The 24,382-nt window shown below is 37.1% G+C and overlaps 1 protein-coding gene across 4 annotated transcripts in view; it reads left to right on the top strand.

The window, feature by feature from the left end:
• BRWD1 (bromodomain and WD repeat domain containing 1) overlaps positions 1-23,787 on the top strand; it is a 131,377-nt gene extending 107,590 nt beyond the window's left edge. For 3 of the 4 annotated variants that reach the window (XM_055086411.1, XM_024120252.3, XM_055086412.1), the window contains 5 exons: positions 2,032-2,198; positions 5,443-5,669; positions 7,208-7,366; positions 9,478-10,380; positions 11,607-19,298. In XM_055086411.1, coding sequence (XP_054942386.1) covers positions 2,032-2,198; positions 5,443-5,669; positions 7,208-7,366; positions 9,478-10,380; positions 11,607-12,772 — 2,622 coding nt within the window. In that variant the 3' untranslated portion in view covers positions 12,773-19,298. Of the gene's footprint in view, positions 1-2,031; positions 2,199-5,442; positions 5,670-7,207; positions 7,367-9,477; positions 10,381-11,606; positions 19,299-22,256 lie in introns of those variants that run through there. The other variant, XM_024120255.3, reaches the window with a different exon arrangement.
• Positions 23,788-24,382: the final 595 nt, after the last annotated feature.

The following is a 24,382-nucleotide window of genomic DNA, read 5'->3' as shown; positions in this document are numbered from 1 at the left end:
TCAGCGGCCATGGCTCACGGGCCCAGCCGCTCCGCGGCACGTGGGATCCTCCCAGACCGGGGCGCGAAACCGCATCCCCTGCATCGGCAGGCGGACGCACAACCACCGCGCCACCAGGGAAGCCCAACAATTTTATTTTTTAATTCAAATGTATTATTGAATTTTTCAGATGAAAGTGGTGGTACTCAAGATTATCAGAGCTTTCAAACTTAATACGCTTGAGGAAAAAAAAAATCACTCTTGTTAAAATTGGTGACTTATGTTAGAGTTCAGGTTTGAGGGAAAAGAATAAATTTAACATATATACAAAATACTGGAAATAACTGTTAAAGATCACTTCAGAGATAAAGAGGGATGACAACAGATTTCACATATACTTCTTATATGTATATGTATACAGGTTTCCTCCTGTATTTGAAAGTACCCCATTTCTAGGTGAAGAACCAGCTACCTTAGGACACATCTTGATAACAGATGCACGGGATAGATCAAGATAAGGCACAGATGCTCACAGATATAGTTCAAAACTGTGGCGACCTGCCTAAACAAAATGAGTCACAAAGGGATGTACACCAAGACACATCATAATTAAAATGGTAAAAGTTAAGCATAAAGAGAGAATTCTAAAGACAGCAAGAGAAAAACAGAGTCATAACGTAATGGATACCCCTTAAAGCTATCAGCTGATTTCTCTGCCAGAACTTTGCCGACCAGAAGGTGCTGTCGAATTACATATTCAAAGTGCCGAAAGGGAAAATCTGTTGTCCTTATACTGTTGTCAAAGCCCAAGAATGAACCCTAATGGTTTTGATGGACTTTGGGTGATAACGTGTCAGTGCAAGCTCAGCAACCGTAATAAATGTATCTCTCTGGTTTGGGACGTTGCTAAAAAAACAAAAACAGACAAAAAACTGTGGCGACCTGATGCTGAGATGCTGAGCGTAGTTGCTGGGGAAGGAGCTTGGCGGTGCTACTCGTGCTGTTTGGGGTACGCACTACCTCTGTAACAGCTTGCTGCAAACAAATGCTGAACTCTGTTTCCACCTTTTTTCATAAAAGTGAAAATCTTCTTTGGATTCTTTTTCAGTTAGCGAAAACAAGTACTACTAAAGTAGGTCTTTTGTAAAAGTGAAGTGGCAGAAAGTAGCGTTTTTGAAAGTGGGGATACCTGTATATGTATGTGTGTATATATGTATGTGTGTGTGTGTGTGTGTGTGTATATATATATATATATGAATATGGGAAATTCATACATTTTACATACTTTTTAAAGGTTTCCCAGTGTTTGTCTCTTCACCCTCCTCTACCATGCACCAGAATGATTGATATTTAGCTTTTAAATATTTGATTTTTACTTTTCAGGAATGATTGTGGATGAGTGAAGAGTACTTCCTGTGAATACATAGCTGTGCCACAAAGTTATTTATAGTGGCACTTAACATCACATTGCTGTTCTTTTGAAGATTTGATGTTATTTAATTATAAAAGTTATTAGAACACAATCTTTCTTATATAAAGTTATAGGGCATAATGTCTTCTTTTGGATGTAAGCAATAGTTTTTTTCCCAATAATAATCTAAGTGGCATCAGAGGCAGTCATATTTCAAGGAGAGACTAGTGTAGAAGTGCTTTTGTTCCCTTGCCCCAAGGAGACACTGCTTTTCTGCTGCCTAAATAGCAACCTTAAAACCAACCAACTTCCTATCTAACTTTAGGAGAAGGAGGCATTTTGGGGATTTGTACATGTAGATGTGGAAAAAACCAGTTGAGAACCATTGACATATAGACATAAACCCTAGATACAACCCTAGGGTTGATTGATTTAAAATTACTTTCTTTTCATCAGAGAAGTGTATATTTGATACTTCCACTGTCCTTTCAGGGAAGGGATGGGAAATAAAGTAAGGATCACTCATTTATCTATAATAGTGACATAATAGATTACAAGTAGCCTCAATGACTATAATTTTACTTGTAAAAATATTTTAAAAGATATTTTATAGTACTAGTTTTGCTTTCATGTCCTTGCAGATTTACAGTATGACGTTGAGATTGTCTGCCTTATTTGAAGAAAAAATGAAGAAAATCTCTTCTGATTTTAAGATTGGTCAAAAATTCAGTGAAAAACTTCGAAGAAGCCAGAGGTTCAAGAGACGGCAAAATTGTAACCGTGTCAATCAGGCTAACAAAAGTATCAGGTAAATTGGTTATTGCAGTCTTTGTGTGCAGTTTTTAAAAATTTCAGGTTGTGATACATCTTTGATTTTATTAAGCTAAAAATTCGTAATCATTTTACAGTATATTCAGAAAAGAATAGTCATTGTTTTTTATGGCTTGAAAGCATTCTCTGCATATAGAGCTTTTGCATTAATTTTTAATTATATACATTTGTAAGCATTTAATGAAAAGCATCAACCAGATCTTACTAAGGATTATTCAAAATATTACTTGTCTTTTGCATAAGAATTTTTTTTTAATGCAGAGGGTAAAATGATTACTGTGTATGGCTATTGAGCATTTGATCGTGTAAGGGAAAATGCCAGTTAGATGTAATGCACTCTTATTTTCACTGGGGATTAGTTGTAGAGAAGAAATATAAAATGCAAGATTTATTCTCTTTATAGTAAATTAATATTAATTTATATTTTGCCATTTATGACTATGTAGCTTACATTAATATCAAATTTATAGATATTTTGAAGTGTTGAAATGTGGAAATAGAGTTTTTCAGTGTTTAGTTTGTTTTCATGTACTTTTTTAAAAAAATAAATTTATTTATTTCTGGCTGCGTTGGGTCTTTGTTGCTGCATGTGGGCTTTCTCTAGTGTGGCGAGCGGGGGCTACTCTTCGTTGTGTTGCGCGGGCTTCTCACTGTGGTGGCTTCTCTTGTTGCGGAGCATGGGCTCTAGGTGCGTGGGCTTCAGTAGTTGCAGCACGCAGGCTCAGTAGTTGTGGTTCGCGGGCTCTAGAGCACAGGCTCAGGAGTTGTGGCGCACGGGCTTAGTTGCTCCGCGGCATGTGGGATCTTCCCAGACTAGGGATCGAACCCATGTCCCCTGCATTGACAGGCAGATTCTCAACCACTGTGCCACCAGGGAAACCCGTCACGTACATTTTGAATGTGTGCTATACCCTTGATGGATTTCCTCATGGTTGTTCTTGGGATTACACCATGCATCTCAATTGAAAACAATCTACTTCAGGTTAATACTATTTAATTCCCATAGATATAAGAATTTTGTTCTAGTTTAGCTCCCTTCTTATTTGTGCTGTTACTGTCATACAGTTTATATCTTTATATGTTTTATGAAGTTGTCTTTTAAATCAGATAAGAATAAACAAATTACTTACACTGTTATTTATATTTACTTAGGTAATTACCTTTCCCAGTGGTCTTTATTTCTTTTTATAGATTTGAGTTACCCTCTGGTGTCATTTCTTTTCAACCTGAAGTCCTTTAATATTTCTTGTAAGGCAGACATGCGAACAGTGAATTCCCTTAATCTTTGTTTATCTGGGAATGTCTTAATTTCACTTTTATTATTTAAGACTAGTTTTATTATTTAAGACTAGTTTAGTTGGCAGTGTTTTTCTTTTAGCACTTTGAATATGTCATCTTACTGCCTGCTGACCTCCAGTGTTTCTGATGAGAAGTCAGCTATTATTAATCTTACTGAGGTTCCCTTCCTTATGCATATGGAGTTTTCTCTTGGTGCTTTCAAGATTTTCTTTTTGTCTTCATCTTGCAAATGACTGTAGGTGTGGATTTCTTTCAGTTTATCCTTATTGAAATGTGTCCAGCTTTGTGGATGTATAATGTTTTTCATCAGATTTGGGTGGTTTTCAGCCATTATTTCTTAAGATACTTTGTTCTGCTCCTTTCGTCTCCTTTGGGGCTCCCACACGTTGGTATGTTTAATGGTCTCCCAAAGGTCTCTGAGGCCTTCTGCATTTTTTTCTTCATAAAGGGTAGGATAAAAAGGAAAAGTTTTCACTCTTGAGCTACTATCACCTTGTCTACTGTTAAAAATCAAGTTTATGATAAGTATATAAGCATATAATTATTTCTTTTTGTATTACCCTCCAGCTGATATTAATGGAAGTTAAAATTTTGACATAACAAGTTTGAGTCTTCTTTTTAAAATTTTTTTATTTTTTAATGAAAGGAGGAAACCAAGATGTTATGTTTTACAGTCATTTGTCCCCCTCCCATTTGTAGCTGACAGATTGGATTTAACACATGGAAATGGAAAGACTACTTGTCTTTAAACATGGTCTGTTTACATTTGGAAACTTGAATTTTCTTGATTATGATAAACAATAACTGCTTAAAAGAATTGTGGGGCTTCCCTGGTGGCGCAGTGGTTGAGAGTCCGCCTGCCGATGCAGGGGACGCGGGTTCGTGCCCCGGTCCGGGAGGATCCCACATGCCGCGGAGCGGATGGGCCCGTGAGCCATGGCCGCTGAGCCTGCGCGTCCGGAGCCTGTGCTCCGCAACGGGAGAGGCCACAGCAGTGAGAGGCCCGCGTACCACAAAAAAAAAAAAAAAAAAATAGTGTTTTTAAAAAATTGAAGTGTAGTTGATTAATTGTGGTTATCTTTAAGCTCAGATGTCTTAGATACTCCTAAAACCTCCTTTATCTTTTTGTTTTAAAGGAAAACAAAACCACATCCTTTTGTTTTAAAGGATTATCTTTGAAAAACATGAATATTACTCAGATCTGTAATTTAAACCCAAAGATTGTCTTTTAAACTTCCACTGTTTTTCACCATAATCCATGGCTCAGGGGCCAATTTTGGTGAATTGGCACTTAGATGTAAACAGATTGGTCTCAGAAAAAAACTAGCTTCTTCTCTTTTTTGCCTCTCTGTTCTTCAGGTTTTGTCAATTTCTCCTAATTTTATACTGTCTTTAGGAATATATAAATAGGAGCCTAGAGGGAATGTTGTCATATTGAGACTCAAATTTGTAATATGGGCAGTTCCTTGGTGGCCAAGTGGTTAGGATTCCAGGCTTTCACTGGCATGGCCTGGGTTCAATCCCTGGTCAGGGCCGTGGTGCAGCCAAAAATCAATCAATCAGTCAAAATCAAATCACATCACAAGCTCTATTGCAGATATAACTTAAAAAAAATTCGTAATATGAATGAATGCCTGTATTACATAAATGTTGGCTCCCCTTAGCATTTAATCCAAAGAATCTAAGGTAGTCAGCATGATTTTCTGTAATTCTGTTACTTGGATCATTTGTTCATTACTCAAATTTGGAATAAAATGATGTCAAATTTAAAGAGAATAGTAATCCATGCTAGAATAAGATGTTAATAATGAATATTTTAATGTCTTGATCATAAAGTTATTCTCAGGTTAAGTAATAATACACTTTATTTAGGCATCCTCTGTTTTGTTAAATATTATTTTATTTTTCCTATCTTTGACCAGAAATATCAAGCAGAAGCGCTTAAAATCTCAGGCAAAAGTAATTCCTGAGTTGGTAGGTTCTCCTGTCCAATCTACCTCAAGTAGGGCAGCTTATTCTGCAAGCCGCAAGACAAGTGCTAGTGTCTCTTCAGGTGTTACTTCTGGTGATTCTTCAGATTCAGCGGCATCATCAGAAAGAATGAGAAGAAATACACCTGTCACTCTAACAAATGGTTCTACATTATCTGGTGAGAAATGGAATGTTATATATTCACTTGTTGAGCACTCACGTTTGTAACATTGGTAGTTACTATGGGTTTAGAGGAAAGAATAAAGAAGTAAGACATGGCCTTGACCTTCAAGGAACTTAAATTTAACAGAAGAGACGTAAGTAACACATGGAATAATTAGATTATATTTGATAAATACTGTTCTTTGCAAGTGGTGCAGCCACATTTTAAGCAAATTTGAATCCTTCAGGTTTTAAATAATGTGATATAAGTACCACTTTTTGTGCAAAATTTGACATTTAAAAATTTCTTTAAAAAAAGGACTTGGTAATCATGTAAGTTTAAAGCTGATGACCTAATAAATTCTAAACTGTTGATTTTATTACTATTTGATGGTATAACTGTAGCTGATGCTGACCCTTTGTTAGCGTTGTGCGAATGAGGCCATGGTGTGTACATACTTGCATATTGCTCTGAGTGATTTTGGTGACTTGTGATGATGGTATAATGATTACTGTTGTGATTTAAAATAGTAGGATCAAACAGGTAAAACGCAGCCACATTTTAGAGACTGGCAAGCGTTGCAGAAAAGTGGATTACTTAATAGGGTCCCCTGTTGTGAAGGAATCACATGACAAATTCTGTTTCAGGAAGATTAATCAGTTTGGCAGTGATACGTGGGGAAGGAGGAGAATCTGGAAGCATAGCCAGCATGAAGGGAAGTGGGGCACCGTAGGAGCGGTGGAGGGCAGACTGCAGAGCGGTTTCAGAGGGAGAGCACGGTTCGGCGACGGACACCCCTCTGACAGCCACTGTTCTTTCACATAGAGTTGGGTTGTGGTATGGAGCACAATCTTGTCTTTCAGCAGTATGTTCCCACTCATTTTGATGAAATATTTATTTTGTGATAGGCATGCAAGAACTGAGCCTGGATGAAGGAACAGGAAATTTGGTTTCCTATCTTGTGCTTACACTTGTGCATATACTCATTAAATATTATGGTGGGGGGAAATGACCTGTACTATTTAAATTATTCATCTCACACCTTTTCTACCTTTTTTTTTGTGTGTGTGTGTGTGTGTGTTGAAATGCTCTTTCTTGAGCTTGGAAGCCTGTATGGTTCAACTATGCTGTTAGGAAGGGCTACTAGAAAGAGACCTACCTGAAAGCCTACTGAAATACTGGACTTGAAATGATTGTCTTTTCTATAGGAAATACCTGTCTCATAACAGAAGGAAGAAGATAGTGGAGCTAATTAAAATTTTTAATGAAAGCTTGTTTATAAAATATATAAACAAGCTTTGAATTTCTGAATCCAAACCAGTATTAACATGCTACTTTCAGAAATAAGAGCACAAACTTGATTTAAAATGCTGATTATGTACCTTTTAATACCAAAATGTTATCAGCCATTCTTTGGAACGGTTTTAAAAAATATACTCTCCTCTTCTGAGTATTTTAAGAATCTACTTTTAGTCTGTTGTTACAAAATAACTGCTTGTGTGTAAAGATAGGAGAATATATGTAATGAACTGTTGATGCTTCATTTTTCTTAGAAAGTGAAATGGAAGATTCCTTAGGTACCTCTTCGTCATCTTCAGCTTCAAATAGTTCAGAGGAAAGCAAAGAGAGTTCAAGAGCTCGTGAATCCTCCTTACGTAGTGGGTTGGCCAGGAGCAGGGTGACCAGAACCAGAGCCGCTAAAAGAAAAACTGGTGAGAAGAGGCTCAGTGGTACTTTGGAGAAATGTATATCAAGAGAATTCAAAAGCTAAATATTGGATGGTTTATTTATTTACTTACTTAAAAAAATTTTGTTTTAATTTAAATTTTTATTTATTTTTTGGCTGCATTGGGTCTTCATTGCTGCGCACGGGCTTTCTCTAGTTGCGTTGAGCGGGGGCTACTCTTTGTTGTGGTGCACGGGCTTCTCATTGCAGTGGCTTCTCTTGTTGCAGGGAGCACGGGCTCTAGAGCGTGCAGGCTTCAGTAGATGCGGCACTTGGGCTCAGCAGTTGCGGCACACGGGCTCTAGGGCGCAGGCTCAGTAGTTGTGGCGTGTGGGCTTAGTTGCTCCACGGCATGTGGGATCTTCCCGGACCAGGGCTCGAACCCGTGTTGCCTGCATTGGCAGGTGGATTCTTAACCACTGCACCACCAGGCAAGTCCTGGATGGTTTATTGACTTAACGCATCTGCACATGATTACATGTCCTTTAGGCTTTTTTTTTTCTTGAGGTATAATTGACATATAACATTAATTTCAGGTGTACAATGTAATGAGTTGACATTTGTGTACTTTACAGAATGATTACCACAATATGTTTAGTTACTGTGTGTCACCATACATAGTCACAAAATTTTTTTTTTTCTTGTGATGAGGACTTTTAAGATTTAGTCTTAGCAACTTTCCAATATGCAATACAATATTATTAACTATACTTGCCATGCTGTACATTATATCTTCATAACTTATTTATTTTATAACTGGAAGTTTGTACCTTTTGACCCCATTCACCCATTTCACTCACTCCCTGTGCACCCTCCCCTCGGGCAACCACCAGTCTGTTCTCTGTATCTACGAGCTTGTTTTTGTAGATTCCACATATAAGTGAGATCATAGAGTATTTGTCTTTCTCTGTCTGACTTACTTCACTTAGCATAATGCCCTCAAGGTCCATCTGTGTTGTCGCAAATGGCAAGAGTCCATTCTTTTTTATGGCTGAAAAGTATTCATGTGTGTTTGTATCTTCTTTATCCATTCATCCATCAGTGAACACTTAGGTTGTTTCCATATCTTGGCTGTTGTGAATAATGCTGCAGTGAGCATGGGGGTGCACACATCTTTTCACATTCATGTTTTTGTTTTCTTTGGATAAACAGCCAGAAGTGGAATTGTTGAATCATATAATATTCTGTTTGTAATTTTTTGAGGAACCTCTATACTGTTTTCTATAGTGGCTATACCAATTTACTTTCCCACCCACAGCGCACAGGGGCTCCCTCTGCTTCAGATCCTCACCAACACTTGTTATTTCTTGTCTTTCTGATGATAGCTATTCTGGCAGGTGTGAAATGATATCTCACTGTGGTTTTGATTTGCATTTCCCTAACGATCAGTGATGTTGAGCATCTTTTCATGCGCTTGTTGGACATCTGTATGCCTCCTATGGAAAAATGCCTCTTCAGATTCTCTGCCCATTTTTAAATTGGATTGTTGTTTTTTTTGCTGTTGAGTTGTATGAGTTCTGGATATTAAGCCCTGATTAGGTATATGATTTGCAAATATCTTCTCCCATTCAATAGGTTGCCATTTCATTTTGTTGATGATTTCCTTTGCTTTTTAGTTTGATGTAGTCTTGCTTGTTTATTTTTGTTTTTGTTGCTTTTGCTTTTGGAGTCGGATCTAAAAAATCATTGCCAAGAATGATGTCAAGGATTTTTCTACCCGTGTTTTCTTCTAGTATTATGATTTCAGGTCTTACATTCTTTAATCCACTTTGAGTTAATTTTTGTGTATGGTATAAGATAGTAGTCTAGTTTCATTCTTTTGCATGTGGCTGTCTAGTTTCCCAACACCATTTATTGAAAAGACTGTCCCTTCCCATTTTTATATTCTTGGCTCCTTTGTCGTAAATTAACTGACCATATATGCATGGGTTTATTTCTGGACTCTCTGTTCTGTTCTGTCCTTTAAACTTTTTAAATTTAGAAAGGTAAACTTGTTTTGGCATTAAAAAAATAAGGAACATCAGTACTAAAATGAAGTCATTTAAAGATGTTGAAATAAGGAAGACCTTTCTAATTTTACTGTTACTTTATTTTTAGGTCCAGTTTCTTTAGAAAATGGATGTGGCAGAAGAGCCACTAGAAAGAGAGTCTATTTAAGTGACTCTGATAACAATTCTTTGGAGACTGGTGAAAGTCTAAAAGCCAGAGCTGGAAGTAACCGAAAAGTGCTACGGAAGTGTGCTGCTGTGGCTGCCAATAAGATAAAGTTAATGAGTGACGTAGAGGAGAATTCTAGCTCTGAAAGTGTCTGTTCTGGCCGTAAGCTGCCTCACCGCAATGCTTCTGCTGTAGCTAGAAAAAAGTTATTACATAATTCTGAGGATGACCAGAGCTTAAAGTCAGAACTTGAAGAAGAGGAGCTAAAAGATCAAAATCAACCATCACCATTGTCCAGTTCTCATGCTGCCCAGAATACTGAAAATGGAGATTCAGAGTCAGAAAGTGATTTGCGGGTAGCTCGGAAAAATTGGCATGCTAATGGTTACAAGTCCCAAACTGCAGCAACTTCTAAAACAAAATTTCTTAAGATAGAGTCTTCTGAGGAAGACTCTAAAAGTCATGATTCAGATAATGGACGTAACAGAACTGCTGGCCCATCAACATCTTCGCAGAAACCTAAGGCAGAAAGCATCTCAGAGGAAGAGGAGGAAGCAAATTCTGAACCAAGAAAATATGGTGGTAGGAGATACAACACAGGTCGCAAGAATGCTACTTTCCTTAAAAAAGCAAAAATCTTCAGTGATTCAGAGGACTCTGAATCTGAAGCAGAAGATGGAGAAGACGGTAGATGTCATAAAATGGAAATTAACCCGAGTTCAGGGAATGTGAAGTGTGAACCTATTGCTGGGTCCCAGTGTTTTTCAGATCATGTATCTGAAACTGATCTGGATTCAGATGTTGACAAGAAAACAAAAGAAAAACCAAACAATTTTATGAAAGGTAATTCAAAACATTTAACCTTGGTTCACTGATTTTTCTCACTCTCTTTTTTTTATAGCATACATTGTCTTTTCCCCCCATGAAACTTTTCTTTGCCACCTGTTTTCTCTCCAACCCCAGCATCCTCCATTAGTCTTTTCTCTGTGTACTGTTGGTTGAGGAGTACATTTAGTTTTGCTCATGTAACAGGCTGCCTTGGCCATAGCTGTTTTTTTTTTTTTTTTTTTTTTTTTTTTTTTGCGGTACGCGGGCCTCCCACTGTTGTGGCCTCTCCCGTTGCGGAGCACAGGCTCCGGACGCGCAGGCCCAGCGGCCATGGCTCACGGGCCCAGCCGCTCCGCGGCATGTGGGAATCTTCCCAGACCGGGGCGCGAACCCGGTTCCCCTGCATCGGCAGGCGGACGCGCAACCACTGCGCCACCAGGGAAGCCCGGCCATAGCTGTTTTTAATAGAGATTTCACTTCTTATAATGGAATGGGGATACTGTATTGGCTATGGGCTTAAGAAAAGCAGAGGCCAGCACATTTATAAGCTGTTGGTGATAATAGTTTGAGGAGAGGAAAGAAAAGGGTGGTTGAAAGGAATGTGATAAGTAATAATAATAACAGCAACTAAGAACAGTTACCAAGTTACCAAGCTATTTCTTATCAGGAAGTTTTTCTAAATGCTTTACATTTATTTATGAACCAGTTTAGTCTTCATATCCTTTATGAGATGAGTACTATTATTATTATTATGTCCATTTTACTGATAATAACTCTGGAGCATGGAGAATTTAGATAACTTGCTGAATTAAGATTGTCCTGGTAAATGGAGATTGAAAAATATTAAAGAGCAAGGGGCATCTAAAGCTAAGACTAACTAGTGTGTGATGGAACCTGTGAAGTTAAGAAGTTTCAGGGAGGCTGAGTGATGAGTTTGCATACTTTAGTGCAGTGATGAAGAGAGTGTAGTTTGTATTCATTTAAATAAAATACTCTAGCGTCAAGTGTTTTGTGTATATAGATAGAAAGGCATGGGATGTTACTGATGGGAGTATGTTATACTTGTGGATGGTGCTGAGGCTGAAAAAGTCACTGTTCTAAAGTAGTCAAAGCCCAACCCGTTCACTGCCACCCTCTTTCCAAGTTAGAATCTCGGACTTCAGTTGTTTAAAATGTTGAACGTTTAATTCCTTTAGACTTAATCTTCTATTAAAGATTAAAAGAGTACTCTTAATTTTTAGAGTCTGCATCACAAGACCATGGACAAAGCAGAAAAGTTGCCAGGAAAAGGGTCTGTTCCAGTGACTCAGACAGCAATTCGAAGGTGGTTAAGAAAGCATCAAAAGCCAAAACGGGTCTCCTAAGAGTTCCTCGAAGGTGTGCCACCACCGCTGCTACTAGGATCAAGCTAATGAGTGATGTGGAAGACGTCGGTTTAGAAAATGTGTGTACTAGAAGCAAAAAGGGAAGGAAAAAGTCCCTCCATTTTGCATGTACCACAGCTAAGAAGATAGTGAGTGATTCTGAGGGAGATGTAAACTGTGACGTGCCAAACGAACAATATGGCTGTGAAGGGAAGTCACCTGAAGCCGACTCAGACGGTAGTACAAAAAGTATTAATCAGTCCTTAAACGAAGACTCAGACTCTGAAGGTATGTTGAATTCAAGACACAAGAACAGGCATACCAGTAGTCACAAAACAAATGTTGCACCTTCTAAAACAAAGAATTCCTTGATTGGGTCTTCGGAGGAAGATTCAAAAAGCCATATTCCAGGGAATGAGACTGGTAGAAAATGTTCTTCTGAGTCAACTCCGGTGCAAAAAGCTACTGCAGAGAATAACTTTGAAGAGGAACTGAATTATGGGCTACGCAGGTGGAACGGCAGAAGACTCAGGACCTATGGGAAGGCTCCTTTCAGTAAGACAAAAGTGACGCGGGATTCGCGGGAAGCAGCCGAGATGGCAGAAATAAAAAGGAAGAGACTGCATCCTGAATTGGAAAATGTGAAAGCTTCTGAAACAACAGGGAGCTCAAAGTGTGGACCTGACACTAGTCCCAAATCTGATTCAGATTTGGGGTCTGCCACTGAATCAGATGCTGACTTTACTGATGATACAAAAACCAAAAAGAGGAAAATGAAAGGAAAAGCAAAAGTAGTTAGAAAAGGTAAAACTTTTACAGCTAACGTATCTAAAACCGTGAGACGACAAAGACAAAGCAAACGTCCTAGGCTAAATGTGGAGGATAATGACTGGGAGGATGTGGACTATGCAAAATCTAAAAGAGTTCTCCGGCGTTCAAAAATAAAGACGAGAAATCAGGGTAGGAGGACCGTGAGATACCATGATGGGGACGACGACAGAAGCTTAGAAAATGTGTTAGAGTTTGATGATTGCACCTTATGACCTTGAGGGAAAACCAGTTCATTTAAAGAGGGAATGGACTGGAATTTATAGTGAAAGCTGGCTGTTGAAATTATTTTTTGTCCTACAATTCAGGGAATATATTTATATTTTTCTATGAAAAGTTATGAATGTGACTAAATCATGACTGTTATTTTTATTTGCACTTGCTTGCCTTTGTAGCAGCATTCAGCACAGGTGCCAAAATATGCTTCATTTTGGGGGCAGATCTACTTCGACAGTATTTAACTGCATATAGCAAGAGTTTGAAATATGTTAAACACTAGACATTCTGGTTATCAAAACCAATGAGCATTACTTTCATGGTAGCAATTGTCAGTTATTTTCAGAATTCGTCAAGAGGTGGTAGTTTCTAATCCCAGTCTTATTGTAGTATGAATTTCATGTGACCTTTGTTTACAGATTCTTCATAAATATTCTGTGCATACTGACATAACAATTGTGGGAGGGGTAACCATGATTAGTAGGCAAGGTACCTACCACTTTTTTCTTTCCCTGGCTACTTGAGTAGAATGCATTATACCAGATTGGTCATTTTCATTGAAATGGTTTCCAGTTTTTGTTTCAAAGCCCTGTTGGGTCTTTCTCTTTTTCTTTATTTTTAAGGAAAACATCATCCATTATATTTTATAAACTTGAATTTGTAAAGTGCTGGTAAATTATTATTTTTTTTTAACGTTTGTGCATTTTAAACCTCTAAGGCCAGACCATAGTACTAGCATTTTCTTTTAAATTGTGCACTAACAAAATGCTATATAATTTGTCTTTCCAAGATCTCCTGGTTTCCATGTACGGAATTCAACCAAAATCTTGGTCTTCCATAGTCTTACTCTGTGAAATAGAGGAGTTTGTGTGCCTTAGATTTAGATAAAGTGTGTTCTTTAATAGAGTGTACAGGGCTAAAAGAGTAAATTATGTGTAATTTCCCCCCCATCTCTTGAAATTGTAGAGTTGATTTTGGTTAAGAGTGCAATCACAAATCTCATTTATATAGGAAAATAGTTAAATGTCATTCTCCATCTCTTTTAGTCTACTGCTGCCATGTGCAATCCCAAGCATTCGTTGCTGGTGCAACTAAGTATCTTCATTAGTGACCTCTAGTGTAAATCTAAGAAACTGTCATGTGTTGTGGGAAAATAATTTTGAAATCCACTTAAAGCGTACCTTTTACATCATCAAATACCATAGTACACTTATTTTCGAGCCAAATATTTTTACTTGATAGGTGTGCTACTCCAAACAGTATAGGTGGCCATTCCTAGCTTGTTTGTGCCTGAAGATGGACTTGATTCAAGTGGTTTACATATTTCGTAGCTAAAGGGGTATGTTACAGTACTCCCACCCTTTGTTATTTATTGGCCCTGTGTTTGGTTTCAGACAAAATTAACCCTTTTCTCCTGTGTATCCTTAAGGTGGCAGATAAGGAAAAGCATCAGACTCTGGTATCAGTGTTAGAGTGTTCTTAAGTGTTGCTACTTTTTAGTTATCTTTTCCAGTTGACATGGTAGAAGGTACTTTCTCTTTCTACTCTGGTATAAGAGGAAGGATGTTCTTAGACATTACCAGCTGAGGTAGGTGGTATACCTACCTCTCCTTTGGTTGTTGAGAGAGCTATCACCACTCCAAAACTATGATGCTTTTCTTCTCAAAGCTCGTGTTAACTGTATTGTTAACAGATTGAGTCAGGATAATTGTCCTTGACTACTGACCTGAAAAAAATTAATGGCATGCTCTTTACTTCCTTAATTTTAAGAAATGGTGATAGATGTCATATCCATTAATTTATTTTAACTCTTCTTAAGCTTCTCTGTTTTATATCTATTCTCAGGGTTATAACTCCATGTTTACCATCACCTGGAAAAAGGTACCAAAAAAATCCATAAATAAATATGGAATATATTCATAAATACATCACTTCTTTTGGTAAAATGATACTTTGACCATTTAGCCTTCATCAGTAGAACTAGTCTTATCTTTTGGACTGAATTAACTGAATTGATTGGCTGGTCAACCGTTCATAATTGTTCATTTTGTCCAAAATGGTTAGGACTTTGTGTGTAGAAGCAGTATTTTGGTTTCATCTGAAAAACAAACAAACCCCCCCCCAAAATTGGCCTGGTGACTTTGAAAGCATGGTTGACAATGGTAGCTTCTCAAGTTCTGAAGTAAAACTAAGCGATTATAGAAAGAATCATTTTTATGGGTTTTTTTGGTCATGGTGCTATTCCTAAGGTTAACTTTGAATATGTGACACACACTGCTAAGTACCTTTAAGGAAAATTAATAAATAATTAATAGTTCAAAATGTTTACATTGAGCACTAGAACATGTTTGACTTTTTTTCTACTTTATGTGAAATGAGCAGGGATTTAATGCACAGATGTACTTTAATATGTTTGGGATCAGTTTGTATTTTTCTTGTGAAAAAAGACAAAAGGTTACAAAGTGAATGTGAACTGATCCAGAAGTAAGTGCTATAGCTTTCAGTTGCACTTGAAGTAACTTAATGATGTATATGAAAAAAAGACTACTGTGGTTGTGTATGTCCAAAGTCCTATGATTTTATTCATTTATGGTTAAAAAAAAGGTTTGAGGTGTATTTAGATTTGATTTTTGATTCCTGTGAAAGACTAATTTTACCAAGCATATTAAGACAAAAAGATTTCAAACATTAAAAAAAAGGTGAGGTTTAAAAAAGCTTTTTTTCCCCCACTTCCTGCTTATTTAAAAAGGGTATACTGACAATGTGTAGTAACTTCTGAATAAAAGGAAAAGTTTATCCCATTTTCAGATAATTCCTAGGGTAATCATTCTCCCTTTATTTTAGGGATTAAACCCTTTGTCAATTTAGTAATCCTTGAAAGAATGGTAGAGCATTTATTTACTCACAGCTTCTAAGTTACAACAAAAAAGTTTCTTCTAGATAGTTAAGAGTTGTACCTAAAAAATAAATTAGTTTTCTAATAGAGAATGGGGGGAAAGAACTTACAGGTTTTAGGAAAAGGCACTTCAATTGAACCTAGAAGTGCAAATGGGAAAAGGAGACGTAAACCAATAAACATGCCATCTGAAGGTAACTACTGTCCAAAAATAAGACACATCGCTGAATCCTTCACACTCCATTGCTTGATGACTTCTTAAGTAAAAATTCTTTAGAGTAACGTTGGGTCCATACTGTGTTCCCTGTCCCTCTTCCAGCCTTTTTTTCTTTAGAATAATCAGAACTCAGAATTTATTAACTTCACTGTATGGTATTAAAAACTAAAATGAAAGGATTTTATTAATCTCTCCTGTCAGTACCAATTGAATTTGTGTTACCTGAAAAAAAATGAGAGGTTTGTATATCAGTAGATTGCAAGAACATTGTTAAAGGTGCATACAATATTTTTGGTTTTCCTTTCTACTCAGTTGTACTCGTTTTTTGAGTAATATTTAAATGGCTAGAAAAGGGTTTTTTGCCTGCCTTTTTATAGCTGAAATGCCATCTCCATTCTTTTCATTGATACTAAGTCAATATATTTACTTTATTCAGGTATCTTGTGGTTGTCACCAAATCCTTTAGTTCGTACATTGTATGGAAATTATAGTTCAATTATTTTAGTATGATGGGAGTTTAACAAAGCACCTTCATTGTAGAAGAATTTTCCGTCTGTTAATTATTTAAGTTATATCTCTCAACTTCTGCTGTGGGTATCAGGGAATAATAAAGCAGAAACCCTAAGAAATTTGCAACCTAACAGAATAAGACTGTCTCTTGTTCTAGTATTCGGGAACATACATACCAGATCAAATATGTTTGTCAAAGCTAGGGAGAAAATGGAGCATTGTGGAAGAATCTAGTCCAACTTTATCAGTAAATGCTAATCCTACTTATAGCTCAAATTGTGAATTTAATGGAAAGGACTGAAGTGTGACGAGTATAATGGTGAGGGCCGTGTTGTCTTTTCTCACATTTTAAGAAAAGTTTTTATAGCTGTTTCTTAACATTATAGATGTTGCCTAAGGATACATGGGAATTCTCAAAGTTAAGAGAAATTTTTACCAATCACTCATAATCTGCCAAACTGGTTCCTAATATGTTGTTAATTTGGTGGAAGAATATCAAGACTCTTACTTGGTATCTCTTCAAGGATTGCTTTTATGGATTTGATGGAGGGAGGAGGGGCGGGGGCGCTCACAGCATTTGAGTCACATACAAGTTTGCAGGCTCTCCCTTGGGCAGCAGTGCAGGTCGCTGCGGACTCTTTGTCAAGACCGATAATTTCCCTGAATTTAATTTTCAGTGCTACAGCATATTGTCTGGTCATACGTTAGTTTTTACATTAATCTTAAGGTAAGTTTTATCATTTATTAAAATCTTTAATGGGACTTAGGGCTGTAAAGAGAAAGAGGCATCCTGACGATGGAAATGGTATGGCACAGACTATGTGGACTGCAGCAGCCAGCCCTGCCTACTGTTGGTTCCACCAGGAAAATTACGTAGAAATCATTACCTTTTTCGATCAGTGGTTAAATGTTAAAGGAATCTTTAATTTTTAATAGGTTGAAGTTGATTTCCTAAGTTTCGATCCACCCTTAGTCCTTGGACTGTATGGACATACTCGGTTCATCTGTAAAATTCTACCATTTTACTGTAGCTTGTCAAAAAGGCAAATCTTTAATTTTCCACTCCCACATGAGAGCTCTACTTTAACTTTCTAAATTAGCTTGTTACCACGACTGAGTCAGCATTGTCAACTAGGAACCAATTTTTTGGACAACTGAAGTAGTAGAGTATAATAAATTTACTAGTCATCATAATTACAAGCAAAGGCTTTTTTTTTTTTTTTTAAACTACTACGAGCCTTCTAGCTGGTTAATTCTGTGAGGTCTGCAACATCCGGTCAACTTCCATTGCAGTTCATCTTTACCTCTTGTCTTAAGCAACTCTCCAACCTTTATCCATTTGTGATTCCTTCTCATGCAGGCAGAATGCAGGGCTACAGTTTGTTGTGAGCCAGGGGAAAATGGAGGGAGTCAAATGTTCTTGAAAAGGGGCTGCCGTTGGACTGTCTGTGGCCCTCCTGCTTTTCATTCGTAAACTAATAAAGTAGATGGAAAACCCAGTATTTACTTCTGATATCTTGATGTAAGATCTCTCTGAAGAAATTCATTAAGCAGATAAATGTAAGATCCCTGAATTCATACTTCATATAGTTTTTATCAGATTTTTAGAAAAAAAGTTGCAGTAGCCATCACAACTCCTGTGAGAATCATTATATGACTGTTACCAATTAATTGCTCCTAGAGATGAAAGAAAACTATAGAGAGTCAGATTAGCTGTAGATGCAAAACAAAACAAGGTTCTATGTACCCATCACTGAATGAATTAGATTTAAGTTCATGTGTTCAACCACAGAAGTGACCAAACTAGCAGAGAACAACTCTTGGTTACAGAATAATTTCTCACAATCCCTTGACACTGCACATACATTGACTTCTCAGTGTTACCAACTCCCCCTAGAAAAATGTTAAACCCAGCGAGTTACAGAAAACACTATTCTATAGCCCTTCTCTAAAGAGACTTTCAGTTTATGGGATCTTCTGGAAATTTACGCTGTAAGGAATATCAGTAGTAAATACTATTTGCTTCCTGAGTTTTGGTCATTTCATTGCCTATCAATGAAGGAGAGACAATGAAGAAAGGACATCTCAGATCTCCTCTGATAAGAGGCTTGCAGGACAGAGGTTATGACTTGGAACTAAAATGTTTCCCCTTTATAGGGATTTGATTTATCCACCAATCACAGTGACCAATAATGTCTGTACTTAAAGTATATGAAATAGGCTAGCATATTTTCATTTTGATTCAGACATTCTTTTATATTTTTCCATTATCAAATTTGTTTCTAATACTCCCAGTTGAAATGCTGATAAGATTAAAATTGTTTATGCTTCTATAGCAGTGATATGAAGTTTACTTTGGATTTAGGAATACAATTTTGTATCATGAAGTATCATAATTGGAATATGAATGATCCTTAAAACACAGAAACTAGAGATTGCTGCTTTGAATCAGAACTGTAATGTCTATATCCAAGTTTCTGTTCACTACAGACTATATTAGAATACATACTGATCTCTGAGTTATAAAGTCATCTAGGTAAACTGTGATGGAGCACTATTAAAGATGTAAATTTTCACTCTACTAATGAAGTTTTTACCATAGCCAAATAGGGAATCATTTACAGAAAAGCAACAATGCCTCTAGCACTCGGTGACTGTTCCAACACCTGTGGCTGACCCAAGACCATCTAGGACAGTAGGACTTTGGGGATTATACTGATTTGTTAGTATTAAATGACACAATCACAGATGTATTTTTAGAGCAGTATCCTCCAAAAATTTTAAGCTTGTACCCTAATACATAAATTGGACTTCTCTCTAACCCTGAATTATCCTGTATATATTTCTAAAAACTGTTTGTGATTTTCTCAAGGACAATAAAACACTTTATAATTTACCAAGTTCTCAGTAGTTAACACTGACTTACACGTATGTATTATTTTTAAAAGTTCCCCACTGTCATTCTTCTGTCTTCCTCAGATTGTTTTTATCTTTATGAAATTCCCATTTTTTGGTCTAAGTCTTTAGAGATACAGCTTTATCAAGTTGGAGTTGCTTATACAGTATAACTTATTCCTGTATTCTCTCCCCTCTGGACATAGTTCATATTTCCTTAAAGCATTTTTAAAAGCCTAATTATAGTTTCTTCTGTAGAATCTTAACTTTTCCCTTATTTTGGATTACAAATGTCTTAAGAGTTGGTATTACTAGGTTCCTAAGTTGTCAGTATAAGTACTTTCATCACTACATTAAAAAGGAATTAGTTAATGCAATTTAAATCATTTTGTCCCACAGAAATTTTTAGTGTAATAGGATTTTATCTATACCTTCAACTGGATATGTTGTTGGGAATGAACCAATTTTCTATTTTTAATATTTTTTTCGACATGCAAATGGATGCAGTTTGTTGACTGATAATAGCATATCCTTATCTTACCATGAAGTACAAATTTCACCTTAATTTTGCCATATAGTTTTTAAAACTTCATCTGTTGTAGCATATTTATATTCTAGCATTTGCTTAACATTGTTTTAATGTGCTGAAGATTGACTTTGAATCCAGGATTGGTTTGCTGAGACAGTAGTTTATAATTTAAAAACATTGTTTGAAGTGGTAAAAACACCACTTTAAGCCAGTCCTCCTTTCACTCCCCAATTTCATGTGCAGGGGACTCCACAGAGCCCAACCAAGGGTGTGGAGCGGGGGGACCTGCTGCATGGAGCCCTGCCCTGCTGAGTAGCTCAGCCTGCTAAAATGCCATTTTTACAATGCTGTGGGACTTATATTGAGCACATCATGTCTTTAGAAATAGAATTCCACTGGAAAAGCAAATAGAAGACTGAGGCATTTGTGAGGGGTTGCTTTTTAGCAGAGTAGTTCCTTATCTACTTTGGGAGAACTTTCATGGGTCTTGGAGAAAGCACAAAGCACATCTTTGAAACGAGTTTCATAGACATAAGGTAAAATCTGAAGGGTTTTTCTTTTGAGTATGGAAGACCTTCCTCATGATCCTTGCTCTGTTGTTAATGAACATGTCAATCCACAGAAGCCATTTTCACCTGTACTCATTTGCCTTTGGTGACAGATACACATCTCCCCTCACAAAAGGAAAAACTAAGAAGGCTGGTAATTTGTAGTTTCACTGCTACAGAGTAACCGTGTTGATAGCTGAGAAAACCCTTATTTTCTATCCTTAGCTGTGAAAAGGATATAGGGGAAGTAAGTTCTCCAGATGTGTGGTGATTTCAGTATCTGCAGCCTGTCCTTATCAACTGCTGAATGTCTGGAAACATGAGGCAGGGTCCTGCAGCCTCACCCCCCAGCAAGACTTGTGAACCTTTAAGACAGTTTTCGATAGTTTGACTCAGTGGCAGCAAGACTAGATTGCCAACAGAGAAGGCCCAACATTCAGGGGCTAATGAACTTCAGATGCATTTTTATCAAGAGATACTTTTACCCCAGATACATTTGCTCATTAATCTTGTATTTGAAACTTGAAAATACGGCATTCAGATGCTGGCAAAAATAAAAATGATTTGAGCCCATCTAAGCTGGTAGATGTGGAGTGGTAGGCCCAGCACCATGTGGCAGCTCAGCACGACCCCACAGAGATCCATCTGAGCTACCTCGGAGGCTGCCTCAGGCCAAATGAAGGAGCTGCCTCTGTAGTGTGCCTTTTGTCCTGCCTTTTGGCTGGTGGATCCCGTCACAGTTTCTAGCTCACAGCTACAATAACACTTCCTCAAAGGAAGCTTTCCTTGTCCCTTACGAAGTTAGGTTTCTAGAGTATTTCTCACAGCATCCTGTGCTTCTTCCTTATAGCAGCTATACTTGCATGTGTAGAGTTCATTTCTTTTAGAATATTTAGCCTGATCCTCTGTGTGCCCAGCATATACCAGCTCAGAAAGTATCAATAATAGTGAAACTAGGATTTAATCATTTCAGTTATATAAAATGCTGAAATAATTTGAAAAAAAAATGAATCTAGGATGAAAACCACATTTCAGTTATATAAAACTAATATACAGTTCCTTTTTTTTTTTTTTTTTTCTTCGGTACGTGGGCCTCTCACTGCTGTGGCCTCTCCCGTTGCGGAGCACAGGCTCCAGATGCACAGGCTCAGCGGCCATGGCTCACGGGCCCAGCCGCTCCGCGGCACGTGGGATCCTCCCGGACCGGGGCACGAACCCGTGTCCCCTGCATCGGCAGGCGGACTCCCAACCACTGCGCCACCAGGGAAGCCCTACAGTTCCTTTTTATCTACTAGTTACCCATGTAATTTTTTTTGACTAAAGGAAATATTGGTGTTGGAACTAAAACCTTAAGGATCTTGAAGTAGGGCTGATGCTGTATCATCATGGTCATGATGGCATTTCCTTCTTGTTTAGGTTCTAGGAAAATTATTTCAGAAATCTTATGGAGTATTTTAAAGTAATTCAACATAGAGAATTAGAAATGATACCAAAAATTTAAAACCTACAAAGTTCTATTGAAAAAAATTCAGGTTTAAAAAAAAAGTGCATTTAGGTTAGTAGCTTTAGGTTAGTGACTGAACGTACTTAACTCCATTCTTACAAGTCTGCTACTGCTTTGAGTGACAGTTATCCTTCCAGATTGCAAAGTATGCCAGGTGCAAGGGATCGTAGCTTCTACACAAGACTTCCTTTTGTAGATAAGGAAATGGAAGGTTATATCAATGTTGAAAACATATCATTGACGATCATTTATGTTTTTTAATTTAGCAATGTGAGTAGTTTTAACATTTATTGTTTCGGAATGTATTATTGAGGAATGTAAGTAGTAGTAAAATCTTGTGTTACAAGATTTTTCCATTTATATGAACTTTCACTCATTTTTCAGAATCTGTTCCTAGAGACAGAGAACCCAATACAAAAATGAGAACATGTATGCATAATCAGAAGGATGCAGTGCAAATGCCTAGTGAAACTCTGAAAGCAAAAATGGTGCCTGAGAAAGTTCCCCGCAGATGTGCCACTGTTGCTGCAAATAAAATAAAGATAATGAGTAATCTAAAGGAGACGATTTCAGGACCAGAAAATGGGTGGATTAGGAAGAGTAGCAGAAGACTGCCCCATCGAAATGCTTCTGCTGCGGCTAAGAAAAACTTACTGAATGTTTATAAAGAGGATGATACAACCATAAATTATGAAAGTGAAAGGGAGCTAGAAGATATTAATAGAAAAATGCCTTTTTTAAGGCGGTTCAGATCCTGGAAAGAAAAAGCACAGTAGTGACAATGAAAATGTACAGTGGAATTGAAAACCAGGGGCCACAAGTAAACTGGCAGTTGCATTCTGCTCCTACCTCTAACGTTAATCCCTTGTTGGCACCTTCTGAGGAATTTCTAAAAGCCATAATTCAGTGGGTCAAAGTGGGAGGACGGCTTCCTCCTAGTCAGCCCTTGTACAGACACACGTTACAGAGAATTCTGAGGGGGAAATAGATTGTGGAGCCTGTAGCTGGAGAGGCGGAAAGAAAACACAAATGGCCTGTCATGAGATTATTCCTTTCCTGAAAGGAAGGGCCTTGAGGAAATCTCTTGATTCTTTAGAGGAAGAAAATAATGGGAATTGTACAGGGTTGAGATTTCAAAATCTCAACCTGATGCTAATTTTCAGGGTTCTGCATTACAGTATAAAATTTCAGACCACCATGACTATAGTGTCATTAATGAAATAAGACAAAAAAAGGCACATTTCAAGAGGAAGTGCCATTGAGCCTATTTGACTTTTGATTGAAGCAAATACTTTAACAAGATCCAGTCCCCATAATTCGCAACCCCCAAAGTTATAAACAACTTAAACTAGAAGGACCTGGGGATTCAATGATGGGGATGTTGATAAATGAGTTCTGAAGTAGAGCATTGGAAATAGACAATTAGAGACAATCCATTAATATTCTTCTTTTGTTTATAATATTGGAATTCATACTGAATGGTGATCACTTGATATGAGTAATTCAGGGAATGAATATTTTTCTATGAAAGCTATGAATGTGACTATCACAACTTTTTCTCATTTTTACTTTCATGTAGCAGCATTTACAGAGATGGCCAAAATGTGCCTCACTATGAGGCAGACCTTAGTTTTAATGACATAGAAAATAAAAAGTATACAGATCAAAACAGTCATATTTTTAGATGATACAGTCACATCCTCTTATGTTTCTCTACAGCACCTTAAAAGAACTTTATGAACTTATTACAAATTTATTACAGTCTCATCACAATGGCAGCATGTCTGGGCTATTTCAGTCCTTCACTAGGATTGGAAAATCTGGTCTTGATACTATAAAGAACTTATTTGCAATGAGGTTTAATTTGTTAATAGTTGAAATTAAAATCACCAGATTAAATGAACGCACTGTCAAATCTTTTTAACATGGTAACATGCTACTGGAAAACTGAATTGTTAGAAGCAAGCTGTTTTCCCATTTTAAAATATCTGTGAATATTAATATAAGATTTGCATGTGTAAATCTGAGTAGAATATAGAAACTTAAGGGTTTCTATTTTTCATTAGACTAATGTAGTGCATATTTTTTGGTTATACAGATCAACCGAGTGTCTTGATTACTTGAGAAATTTGTGGTTGCATGTCTGCTTAAAAAAAGGCTTTTTGTTGTCATTTTCTTTTTCTTAGCATAAGCCAGAGTATTTCTAACCTACGGAGTCTGTGTTCTTTGCTCTGTTTTTAGTATATTTTCATCTGAAATACTGATACCAGTAACTTGTTACTAGTACAGGTGAGAAAGGGAAGAATTCCTAATAAACTGCTAATATTTTTAGGTGCATGAGGTTTGATTTTTGATCTTTAATGAAATGTTTAAACCCATTTTCAGTCCCATATTTACACTTAATTTCATAGAAACTTATTGGGTATGCTATGTCCTCAACAAATGCCATAAAATGAAAATGTTAAAATCTCAGTTTAAGACTATTTTATGCAAAGTTTTTTGACAGTTTC

Source organism: Physeter macrocephalus, chromosome 8, assembly GCF_002837175.3.
Source record: "Physeter macrocephalus isolate SW-GA chromosome 8, ASM283717v5, whole genome shotgun sequence".
Lineage (NCBI taxonomy): Eukaryota > Metazoa > Chordata > Mammalia > Artiodactyla > Physeteridae > Physeter > Physeter macrocephalus.
This window is presented reverse-complemented; position numbering and strand designations above follow the sequence as displayed.